The sequence below is a fragment of the Schistocerca serialis genome, chromosome 6, assembly GCF_023864345.2.
Source record: "Schistocerca serialis cubense isolate TAMUIC-IGC-003099 chromosome 6, iqSchSeri2.2, whole genome shotgun sequence".
Classification (NCBI taxonomy): domain Eukaryota; kingdom Metazoa; phylum Arthropoda; class Insecta; order Orthoptera; family Acrididae; genus Schistocerca; species Schistocerca serialis.
This window is the reverse complement of record NC_064643.1, coordinates 743,817,265-743,830,586: the sequence shown is the minus strand read 5'-3', so window position 1 is coordinate 743,830,586 and position 13,322 is coordinate 743,817,265. Positions and strand designations below refer to the sequence as shown.

Genomic DNA, 13,322 nt, shown 5'->3' with positions numbered 1-13,322 from the left:
CTAGATAGTTTGAGCCAAGACATTTCAACAAAGAGGAACCGTATGTGAGCCCGAACATCGATGGGATGTTCTCTCACAATAAAAAGATTAGCTACAATGGGTGATAAGTGGCTACCCATTGCTACACTTTTAGTCTGTTCAAAGTATTGATCACTGGATAAAAACTAGGTCAAAATGAGCATATAATAAAACAAATCTATGAATACCCCTATCAGCTTCTCATCAAAGAACAACAGTGATTTCTGCAACGGGATTTGACTGAAAGGTGAGACTACGTCAAAATTCACTAGTATAACTGATGGTTTGGATTCCGTAGAAATATTGGAACACGTGTGGCAATACTGACTCTACAACTTATCTTACAAGAAAGATTGCAGAAAGGCAAACCTATGTTTCTACCATTTGTAGACTTAGAGAAAGCTTTTGACAATGTTAACTGGAATACTCTCTTTCAAATTCTGAAGGTGGCAGGTATAAAATACAGGGAGCGAAAGGCTATTTACAATTTGTACAGAAACCAGATGGCAGTTATAAGAGTCGAGGGACATGAAAGGGAAGCAGTGGTTGGGAAGGGAGTAAGACAGGGTTGTAGCCTCTCCCCGATGTTATTCAGTCTGTATACTGACCAAGCAGTAAAGGAAACAAAAGAAAAATTCGGAGTAGGTATTAAAATCCATGGAGAAGAAATAAAAACTTCGAGGTTCGCCGATGACATTGTAATTCTGTCAGAGACAGCAAAGGACTTGGAAGAGCAGTTGAGCGGAATGGACAGCATCTTGAAACGTGGATACAAGATGAACATTAACGAAAGCAAAACGAGGATAATGGAATGTAGTCGAATTAAGTCGGGTGATGCTGAGGGAATTAGATTAGGAAATGAGACACTTAAAGTAGTAAAGGAGTTTTGCTATTTGGGGAGCAAAATAACTGATGATGGTCGAAGTAGAGAGGATATAAAATGTACACTGGCAATGGCAAGGAAAGCGTTTCTGAAGAAGAGAAATTTGTTAACATCGAGTATAGATTAAAGTGTCAGGAAGTCGTTTCTGAAAGTATTTGTATGGGGTGTAGCCATGTATGGAAGTGAAACATGGACGATGAATAGTTTGGACAAGAAGAGAATAGAAGCTTTTGAAATGTGGTGCTACAAAAGAATGCTGAAGATCGGATGGGTAGATCACATAACTAATGAGCAGGTATTGAATAGAATTGGAGAGGAGTTGTGGCACAACTTGACAAGAAGAAAGAACCAGTTGGTAGGACATGTTCTGAGGCATCAAGGGATCACAAATTTAGCATTGGAGGGCAGCGTGGAGGGTAAAAATCGTAGAGGGAGACCAAGAGATGAATACACTAAACAGATACAGAAGGATGTAGGTTGCAGTAGGTACTGCAGATGAAGAAGCTTGCACAGGATAGAGTAGCGTGGAGAGCGGCATCAAACTAGTCTCTGGACTGAAGACCACAACAACAACATCTGATGGTACGAGCCGACGAATGAAGTTTTCCAAGTTGCACATGTAGTGCTCACATTTTCCTACTGAAGGCTAAAGGGCTAAATTGCAAGACTGGATGTTTTGTCAAGTCGTGTGTTCGCACGCTAATAGCCTAATATTACTCACAATGGCTCAAAGTGGCACTATCCTTGTGAATCAGGCAATCTGTATAGCCTGGGAAGGATGGATGCCTGCGCACATAGTCTCTTGGCCACAACATGACCCTGATGCCCTTGAGGAGCTCTAAAGTTCTTTGCTGTCGTTTTGGCTTGGGGTCCTTGTTTAGTACACAATATGCAGAGCCATCCAATAGCTAGTTCATCTTGCTTAAGTATGTCAGTTTGGATAGGATGTCGTATGTGTTGCCCTTATCCTTCTGGAAAATCATAACATGAGGAGCCTGTTGTAAGTATTGAGACACTGACCTCTCTACACTTAAGATATTGTTCTTGGGTACTGACGTCCGTGTCCGAGCACTGCATTGCTCCTCCTAGTCATCTCTACAGTGTCCCTGGTAGTTTCACAACTCCCTGTTTGACAGAGCTAATGATATCCAGAATTAGTAGTATCCTTGGGTTGGGCATGAAGTTCAGACCCTTCTCCAAGACTAAAACCTATGCCTCAGACAAGTTTTGGGCATTAGGCTGCACTTGATCCATTTACAAAGTGTGTCATCCAACTTACCTTCTTACAGCAATCAACAACAAAAGCAATTAAACTTTTCAATTTTACACTTTGTGTCATGTTGTTGCTTCCAGTTCAAGAACACCTAAGTATCAATATAAACCCATGATTAAGAATCTGCTGACGGTCCAGGCAAAAATTTTCAGATCAAACACAAAGACTTCTGAATATGATGTCCAATACACTCTGAGTATGGTGAATCCTCTCCCTCACTATTATTAATTCTTTCGGCCACTGCAGTCTTCATAAACTGCATCCCCTTAGTGAAGATCGGAATAAATCTAACATATTGGAATCTTCATAAGAACGTAAGGGCACACAGCAGTCTGCTCCACTTTTTCTAAAGTTTATCAAACTTATTTTTTTCACAATTTCCTCTCCTGGGCAGGTACTGGATGTGCTGCTATAGATTTTCCTGACGGAATAGTTGTAGGAATGGTTTTCAGGTGAGTAGTTGGATGTCATTGTGATATCCCAACAATATTTCACCAGCACAACTGACCAAAATCTTCAGGTGTGACAAACACATTGCTGAGCTATGACTGACACCTATTTAAGCAGACTAATTGGGAAACACACAATTGTGAAGGTACCAAATTCAGTGGGCAGTAGTTAAGATTTTCATATCACAAGCAAACAGGACACTTCTTGGATGATGAATCAACGACTTTGGCGCATGGGGAAAAGCTGTCATTCCTACTATGTGCTGACATCGGCCACCCCAGTGCCCTTTGACTGAAGCTGCATGCTGAAATAACCCTCTGCACTGTCATACGGCCATCTCTGCTATTGTTGTCCAAATATTTAAGTTGACACTGCACTGTCACCCCTTGGATGACCAGTAGTTTCCCATGATGGTCACTGTGACTTTAGAATTTCCATCACCAGATCCCATGCTGTGCTAAATTGGAAGCCTGTGTGTCTGTTCACAAGATTTGTTGAGCAGCGTATTTCCACCATATTTTTAATCACACTATCCGTGTACGAAGATATCAATGAGAGAACTTTGGTGCTTTTGCAGTGCATATTGTGTGTCGAATTGAGAGAAAAGGTGGTAGACATTCACAGCATCATGTTTACAACAGAGTTGGAGAAAAAATGGAGAACTACTGCTCCTGGATGTGTTGATGTGGAGGAAAGAGGATGGTACTTTGGATTGTGCTGTATATTGTTAACCAACACTGACAGATTCATACTTACAGGCCAGTACCTGTCACCATCTTTCCTACCAAAACGGTATTCTTGTATTGGAGCATTGATCATGAGTCATATCAGATTTAAACAGCTGATCCAATGAGCAATGCCACCTTCATACCACCTCCCTGCAAAATGGAAATATTCTGACTGGACTATTTGCCACGCATTACACCCTGTGTATGTCAGGCAATGGGAGGGGCTACAACAAAGAGAAAAATAAAGAGGAATAGTCATCCTGTCATACATTGACAGTGTTTCTTAGAAAATAGGAAGATCACCGAAGAAACACAATGTTAAATTTGTCTTCTGTCCACCAACAAAACTGAGGACTGTTCTAGGCTCAATGAAGGACAATCTCGGATTGCGAAGGCCTGGTGTTTGTATGATTCCTTGTAGCCATGGACAGCCATACACTGGACAAACTTGTCACAACATGAAAGGCAGAAGTGTCAAATTTCGATGACACACATCTAGACCAACCAGAAAAATCTGCAGTGGCCGAGACTGTCTCGGTATGGCGTACAATATTATCCACTAAACTGCCAACATTTTATCTTTTTACTGGAACTGCATAATAAAATAAGTGGTGGAAATTAACAGCTTGACAAATATTATGAACAGACATACAGGTTTTCAATTCACCAACACTGGCAATATTAAAGTGACAGTGACCAGAATTGGAAACTACTGGTCATCCAAAGGATGGCGATGCAATGGTGACTTAAATGTTTGAATGACAATAGTGAGAATGGTGCTTCAGCATGTGGCTTCTGACAGAGTGCAATGGTGTGGCCTACGGCAGTGCACAATAAGAACGACAGCCTTTGTAAATGCCCTTGGGTCCTCCGTTCATCGTCTGACAGGTAGTGTAATTCTCCTTCCCACTACTGATATGAAAATATTTACTATTGACCACTGAATCTGGCCTCTTCAGGCCCGTGCATTTTCCACTCTGACATTAATGGCAGGCTTCGGCAATACTAAGCACTGTATTTTTCACAGCTGAAGATGTCGGTCATTTGCATCAATGGAATATTGTGGGGATATCACAACAAAATCATCTAATGTCTCATCTGGGAAGCATATTTACAACATTCTGATGAAATCATCTGCCAGATACAGTTATGTAAAACCGAGATATAGCAACTTGAGTGGTAGCTGAAGACCGCATTATTGGTTGCACTAGAGTCCGAACAGCTTATTTTCCTTGCTTTCCTCCTACTGGATCCTAGGTGACAGTAAGTGTAAATCTATGTAAATCCTCTACAACTGTACAGTCTGTGTTCCAGCTGGGTTATCATCATAATGATGCCGTTATTTATGGCAGCTGTTAAAAAACATCTCTCACGTTACCCCAAAATCATCATGATAGTTTTCCATTGTTTAGTTCAGTCACACACTATATAGTTTTACAAGTAGCTTGAAAGGTTGCTATGTTTTCAGCAGCAAATGTAAATTTTAATCTCCATTATACTACTGGTCTCCCACCTTGAAGAGTGACACTTCATACCATCAAGCGGCAGATTACTTTATCCACTTACAGGTTTTAGGAATGGAAATATCAGTATAGTGGATGAAATCTGTAATGTGAAAGTGGTTAATCACTTGTAGGCCATCTGTCAATTCACACTGAGCAGAATTCGCACCAGCAAGAGAGGAGAACCAATAGGAATGTTTCATGCCGAGATCATAAATTCCACTGATATCTCAATCTAGTGCAAAGCTCTGAGCAAGATTAATGAAACTGGGTTACAGCAGATGCCCCACCAATTGCCCTGTGATTTATGTTTTGCCTCACAGCCATTCCCACTTGGCACATGACTCACCCTGATGTTTAAGAGGTTTATTTTTATTTTTACAGAGATGTGTACTACCCTTACAATCTAGGCAATGAACCTAGGAGTCTCAATCTTTGTGACACACAATCTCTCACTGATGCACTTAGGTTGATTTCTAAAGCATGCCTAGAGATTATAGGAAAAAAGGGTTGACAATATTGAAGAGCCTCTAATGAGTCAAACTTTTACCAGCCCAGACTGGCCAAGTTCGCTGCTGTGTGCACTGCTTAGAAAAATTCAGGGTGCACATTTGCTCTGCAAAATGCTTCAGGTAGTGTGTGTGTGTGTGTGTGTGTGTGTGTGTGTGTGTGTGTGTGTGTGTGTGAACAACTCTCATAACATATCAAACAGCCATATAACAACAAAGCTGGCAAATATACAAACCAGTTTCTGCTTCCTGTTTCTTTTATCACCTTCTGTTGTCAGTAACTCTTGCACTTTCACCAAACGTTTCTGCTGCCTGACCTATATAAAATGCAGATACAAACAAAAAGATTAATTTTTTGATGAAAAAATATATATGCTAAATCTGATACTTTGTTACAGAAATTACCATTTTCTGTTCTTCTTTTAGTCTCTCTTCCATCTTTTGTCGTGCATCCTTAAGGGCCTCTCTCAAATGAGATGAAAATTTTAGATACGCTTGTTCATCAGCTGACGTATTTGAAAGACCATTTGAAGTGAAACCATTAAAAAAAGGATGCGCCAAAAGGGTAAGAATTGAGGGCATACCATCTTTGCATGCTTCTGTAGATAAAATGGACTCCAAAAGTGAACCTGAAAGAAGAAGAAAATATTATACATACTGAAACATAACAAAAATTTATTGTTTGCAGCAATAATGGAAATTCCTGGATTGAAAAATATATAAAATAAAGGCACTCCCTCCCTCACCTAAACCAGACTGACTTTGGTCTGACTGTGCTATAGGTGAGTGGTTGACTTTCCATTATTGTATGGCAGAAGAAAAATAAATAGTTACAAAATGAAGCAACAGATGGCACTAAAAGCATCATTATTTAATAATGGTTGACTACAAATGACAAATGAATCGTACAACAATGCCTAAGGTGCACATTTGACGTTAAACAAACTGTACTACTCAGTGTGCATGGGTGTACAGGTGTGATATGTTAGTTAAGTAAGCCAATCTACCACGGCTAGGTCATATCACATCAGATGGGAAAAATCGGTTTTTAGTGGTCCTGAGGCCTAAAACTGCATAAAAAGCACCAATCACATCAGTTTTTAATTGTCCTGAGGCCAAAAACTACAAAAGAATCATAAAGCAAAATCAAATCTGATTATTAATTTCCACGTGACTGACGCAAACCATGTTCAGTATGCTGTCCACCGTTTTCTGCAACAAGCTGAAATCGAGAAACAGCATGTTCCACAACTGATCAAAGTGTTTCTGGGGTCATGTTCAGAATGTGTTTTGCAATGCGTGTGTTCAATGCAGCTAAGTTTGCAATTGGAACACTGAACACAACATCTTCCGGATAGATCCACCGCCAGAAGTCACATGGATTAAGATCAGGTGATCTTGAAGGCCAGGCTGTTGGGAAATGTCGACTGATAATTCTAGCATTTCCGAAATGGCACTTCAGCAGCTGCTTAACTGGATTTTCAGTATGTGTAGGTGAGCCATCTTGCATAAAAATGATCCCATCCACACATCCGCGCTGTTGGAGAGCTGGAATGACGTGGTTGCGCAAAAGACACTCATCGCGATAAATGATGCCGCAAACCCGCACAGTGACCTTTTCAGGAAGAAGTGTTACTGGTTGATTTGCATGTGGACTTTTGGTTGCCCATATTTGACAATTCTGTGTACTGACATATCCTGTCAGATGGAAGCTGGCTTCGCCTGTCCACAAAATCTTCCACAGCCAATCATTGCCCACTTCCATCCGAGCAAAAAATTCTAAAGCAAAGGTCTCTCTTGCTGTCAGATCAACTGGAAGCAACTCGTGAACATGGGTAATTTTGAATGGATAAGAACGATGTTTTGTAGGATTTTACGCACCATGCTCACGGGTATGTCCAACGTTCGGGCAATTCTCCGTGCACTACACGTTTGCACACCACCACTTGTCTCCTCCCACATTACTTTGGCCACCACTTCAAGTCACGTTGAATCAATTCGTTTCCTCCCTCTACCAGGTTGCACACCAAAAGAATCTGTCTTTTTTTGAATAATTTTCTCCCGATCCATGGCAGTCATCGGACCAACGTCTTTTTTCAAACCGGAACTTCTGCACAGTGATGTGTGTACGGTCATCATTCTTGTAATACAGCTTTACAAGCAGAACGCGATCCTGCATTGAGACAGTCATGGCGAAATCACAGACGCGAAAAGAGGAAAAGCCGTGTACCCAGCACGTTTATACCAACTTCAAGGGAACAGGTGTTTTTATTTACATATTCCGACACATACAACACCACCTACTGATCAATTTTCACACTATTTTTTCTACTGCCATAGGTTTTCCCCCTTCTCCGATAATATTCTGTTGCAATTTGACATAATTCTGACCAGTGGTGTTATCTATACAGTGTTTCAGAAAGATTAACTTTGATTATAATCACCCTGTACACAACAATAATTTCAATTCCAAAGAAAGCAGGTGTTGACAGATGTGAAAATTACCGAACTATCAGTTTAATAAGTCACAGCTGCAAAATACTAACGCGAATTCTTTACAGACAAATGGAAAAACTGGTAGAAGCGGACCTCGCGGAAGATCAGTTTGGATTCCGTAGAAATGTTGGAACACGTAAGGCAATACTGACCCTACGACTTATCTTAGAAGCTAGATTAAGGAAGGGCAAACTTATGTTTCTAGCATTTGTAGACTTAGAGAAAGCTTTTGACAATGTTGACTGGAATACTCTCTTTCAACTTCTAATGGTGGCAGGGGTAAAATACAGGGAGCGAAAGGCTATTTACAATTTGTACAGAAACCAGATGGCAGTTGTAAGAGTTGAGGGGTATGAAAGGGAAGCAGTGGTTGGGAAAGGGGTGAGACAGGGTTGTAGCCTCTCCCCAATGTTATTCAATCTGTATATTGAGCAAGCAGTAAAGGAAACAAAAGAAAAATTCGGAGTAGGTATTAAAATTCATGGAGAAGAAGTAAAAACTTTGAGGTTCGCCGATGACATTGTAATTCTGTCAGAGACAGTAAAGGACTTGGAAGAGCAGTTGAACGGAATGGACAGTGTCTTGAAAGGAGGATATAAGATGAACATCAACAAAAGCGAGGATAATGGAATGTGGTCAAATTAAATCGGGTGATGCTGAGGGAATTAGATTAGGAAATGAGACACTTAAAGTAGTAAAGGAGTTTTGCTATTTAGGGAGTAAAATAACTGATGATGGTCGAAGTAGAGAGGATATCAAATGTAGACTGGCAATGGCAAGGAAATCGTTTCTGAAGAAGAGAAATTTGTTAACATCGAGTATAGATTTAAGTGTCAGGAAGTCGTTTCTGAAAGTATTTGTATGGAGTGTAGCCATGTATGGAAGTGAAACATGGACGATAACTAGTTTGGACAAGAAGAGAATAGAAGCTTTCGAAATGTGGTGCTACAGAAGAATGCTGAAGATAAGGTGGGTAGATCACGTAACTAATGAGGAGGTATTGAATAGGATTGGGGAGAAGAGAAGTTTGTGGCACAACTTGACTAGAAGAAGGGATCGGTTGGTAGGACATGTTCTGAGGCATCAAGGGATCACCAGTGTAGTATTGGAGGGCAGCGTGGAGGTTAAAAATCGTAAAGGGAGACCAAGAGATTAATACACTAAACAGATTCAGAAGGATGTAGGTTGCAGTAGGTACTGGGAGATGAAGAAGCTTGCACAGGATAGAGTAGCATGGAGAGCTGCATCAAACCAGTCTCAGGACTGAAGACCACAACAACAACAAAACAACAACTAAAGTTATAGAGTCTTTTATAACAAGAAACTCAACACGAAGCTTTTAAACTCCTTTTGTTGTTAGTCAGCCCCTTTTTGTCATTACACACATTCACCCAATGAGACAAAGAAGAACAAGTAGCAAGCAGGAAAAGTAACAAATAGTCTCATGAAGAAACTTTCTTTTGTGTAAATATTTTGAAGACACAAGGGGTAAAACCCATAGTCTCATGAAGAAACTTTTTCTTTTGTGTAAATATTTTGAAGACACAAGGGGTAAAACCCTGTTATAATGGATCTTGAATACAATTCAGTATTCTAAATCCTACAAAGATGTAACAAACTAAAGGATATAAAATAAAATAAATTAGAGGCTTCAATGCAATTTAAACACTGTCTTAGGTTCAAAGAAATTAAAGCAGGGAATACAGGATGGTTATAACCAAACTTTCATTACTTGAAAGGGCCCTCACGACATATAAGTGATAGTAAGACAGTGAGACTTTGTAGAAACATTTGTAAGGACGCACAAAAGAGAAATAATGAGTAAACATTTGAAAGAAACGCATGTTAATTTCCACATCAGACTGCACAACATGTTTATGTTCCAGGTTACCAATGTTGCTCAAAGTAATGACTACCGGCATCCACAACAGCCTGGCACTACACTACAGATTGCTCTACCACTCTCCAAAACAGATCAGGTGGGATGTTGGATATGTCCCTCATTATAGTCATCTTCAACCTCCAATGTGTGAGACCGTCCTATTGATAAACACTCACCTTCAAGTAATCCCACAGCCAGAAACCACACAGATTCAAATCTGGTAATCTTGGTGGCCACACAGTTTGACATGATCAGCCAATGATTCAGTTTTCTTCAACTGTGTGAAAGCAAGCGACCTAATTAAAAATATGTGGTGGAGCTCCACTGTGCACCAAAGCACCTCTCTCCCATAGAGCAGGGATCACACGTTGACGAAGCACATCACACTGTCCTTGATCCTCTTATGTCATCGTACCAGTACTGGCTTACACTAAAACTATTAGCACTGCAAATCCTGCACATCATTCCTATAAAGTTGTGTACCCATATAGTACAAAGTTTTCCACCTATGCTGACTCAAGTAGTGAAAGTTTAATTATAACCACTTTGCAAATTAAAAGTAAAATAGAGACAATATTATGAGACAGATAGATTGCTACTTTCCATACAGTGGATAAAGAAGTAAGACCTTGGCCAAAGGGCCTACTTCTGAATCAGACAACATTCACACAAATACAAATCACACACATATGACCACTGTCTGTGACTTAAGCAGCCAGAAACAGTGGTCACATGTAAGCAAGCTGTGTTTGCATTAATGTGTATATATGTTGTCGTCCCCCCCCCCCCCCCCCCCCCTTGAACCATGAACCTTGCCGTTGGTGGGGAGGCTTGCATGCCTCAACGATACAGATAGCCGTACCGTAGGTGCAACCACAACGGAGGGGTACCTGTTGAGAGGCCTGACAAACGTGTGGTTCCTGAAGAGGAGCAGCAGCCTTTTCAGTAGTTGCAGGAGCAACAGTCTGGATGATTGACTGATCTGGCCTTATAACTCTAACCAAAATGGCCTTGCTGTTCTGGTACTGCGAACAGCTGAAAGCAAGGGGAAACTACAGCCGTAATTTTTCCCAAGGGCATGCAGCTTTACTGTATGATTCAATGACGATGGCGTCCTCTTGGGTAAAATATTCCGGAGGTAAAATAGTCCCCCATTCGGATCTCCGGACAGGGACTACTCAAGAGGATGTCGTTATCAGGAGAAAGAAAACTGGCGTTCAACAGATCGGAGCGTGGAACGTTAGATCCCTTAAACGGGCAGGTAGGTTAGAAAATTTAAAAAGGGAAATGGATAGGTTAAAGTTAGATATGGTAGGAATTAGTGAAGTTTGCTGGCAGGAGGAACAAGACTTTTGATCAGGTGAATACAGGGTTATAAATACAAAATCAAATAGGGGTAACGCAGGAGTAGGTATAATAATGAATAAAAAAATAGGAGTACGGGTAAGCTACTACAAACAGCATTGTGAACGCATTATTGTGGCCAAGATAGACACGAAGCCCACGCCTACCACAGTAGTACAAGTTTATATGCCAACTAGCTCTGCAGATGATGAAGAAATTGATGAAATGTATGATGAGATAAAAGAAATTATTCAGGTAGTGAAGGGAGAGGAAAATTTAATAGTCATGGGTGACTGGAATTCGACAGTAGGAAAAGGGAGAGAAGGAAACATAGTAGGTGAATACAGATTGGGGCTAAGAATGAAAGAGGAAGCCGCCTGGTAGAATTTTGCGCAGAGCATAACTTAATCATAGCTAACACTTGGTGCAAGAATCATGAAAGAACGTTGTATACATGGAAGAACCCTGGAGATACTAAAAGGTATCAGATAGATTATATAATGATAAGACAGAGATTTAGGAACCAGGTTTTAAATTGTAAGACATTTCCAGGGGCAGATGTGGACTCTGACCACAATCTATTGGTTATGACCTGTAGATTAAAACTGAAGAAACTGCAAAAAGGTGGGAATTTAACGAGATGGGACCTGGATAAACTGGAAGAACCAGAGGTTGTACAGAGTTTCAGGGAAAGCATAAGGGAACAACTAACAGGAATGGTGGAAAGAAATACAGTAGAGGAAGAATGGGTAGCTTTGAGGGATGAACTAGTGAAGGCAGCAGAGGATCAAATAGGTAAAAAGACGAGGGCTAGTAGAAATCCCTGGGTAACAGAAGAAATATTGAATGTAATTGATGAAAGGAGAAAATATAAAAATGCAGTAAATGAAGCAGGCAAAAAGGAATACAAACGTCTCAAAAATGAGATCAACAGGAAGTGCAAAATGGCTAAGTAGGGATGGCTAGAGGACAAACGTAATGATGTAGAGGCTTATCTCACTAGGGGTATGATAGGTACTGCCTACAGGAAAATTAAAGAGACCTTTGGAGAGAAGAGAGCCACTTGTATGAATATCAAGAGCTCAGATGGAAACCCAATTGTAAGTAAAGAAGGGAAAGCAGAAAGATGGAAGGAGTATATAGAGGATCTATACAAGGGTGATGTACTTGAGGACAATATTATGGAAATGGAAGAGGATGCAGATGAAGATGAAATGGGAGATATGACACTGTGTGAAGAGTTTGACAGAGCACGGAAGGACCTGAGTCGAAACAAGGCCCCCAGAGTAGACAACATTCCACTAGAACTACTGACTGCCTTGGGAGAGCCAGTCCTGACAAAACACTACCATCTGGTGAGCAAGATGTATGAGACAAGCGAAATACCCTCAGACTTCAAGAAGAATATAATAATTCCAATCCCAAAGAAAGCAGGTGTTGACAGATGTGAAAATTACCGAACTATCAGTTTAATTATTCACAGCTGCAAAATACTAACGCGAATTCTTTACAGACGAATGGAAAAACTGGTAGAAGCCGACCTCGGGGAAGATCAGTTTGGATTCCGTAGAAATGTTGGAACACGTGAGGCAATACTGACCCTACGACTTATCTTAGAAGAAAGATTAAGAAAAGGCAACCATACGTTTCTAGCATTTGTAGGCTTAGAGGAAGCTTTTGACAATGTTGACTGAAATACTCTCTTTCAAATTCTGAAGGTGGCAGGGGTAAAATACAGGGAGCGAAAGGGTATTTACAATTTGTACAGAAACCAGATGGCAGTTATAAGAGTCGAGGGGCATGAAAGGGAAGCAGCGGTTGGGAAGGGAGTGAGACAGGGTTGTAGCCTGTCCCTGATGTTATTCAATCTGTATATTGAGCAAGCAGTAAAGGAAACAAAAGAAAAATTCGGAGTAGGTATTAAAAGTCCATGGAGAAGAAATAAAAATGTTGAGGTTCGCCGATGACATTGTAATTCTGTCAGAGACAGCAAATGACTTGGAAGAGCAGCTGAATGGAGTGGACAGGGTCTTGAAAGGAGGATATAAGATGAACATCAAAAAAAGCAAAACGAGGATAATGGAATGTAGTCGAATTAAGTCAGGTGATGCTGAGGGAATTAGATTAGGAAATGAGACACTTAAAGTAGTAAGGGAGTTTTGCTATTTGGGGAGCAAAATAACTGACAATGGTCAAAGTAGAGAGGATAAAAATGTAGATTGGCAATGGCAAGGAAA

The 13,322-nt window shown here is 40.5% G+C and overlaps 1 protein-coding gene across 2 annotated transcripts in view; it reads right to left on the bottom strand.

Moving 5' to 3' along the window:
- Positions 1-13,322, bottom strand: part of LOC126484070 (PX domain-containing protein kinase-like protein) — a 132,905-nt gene that overhangs the window by 48,319 nt on the left and 71,264 nt on the right. For both annotated transcript variants that reach the window (XM_050107438.1, XM_050107440.1), the window contains exons 7-8: positions 5,769-5,992; positions 5,600-5,680 (exon numbers count right to left, since the gene is read on the bottom strand). In XM_050107438.1, coding sequence (XP_049963395.1) covers positions 5,600-5,680; positions 5,769-5,992 — 305 coding nt within the window. The remainder of the gene's footprint in view (positions 1-5,599; positions 5,681-5,768; positions 5,993-13,322) is intronic.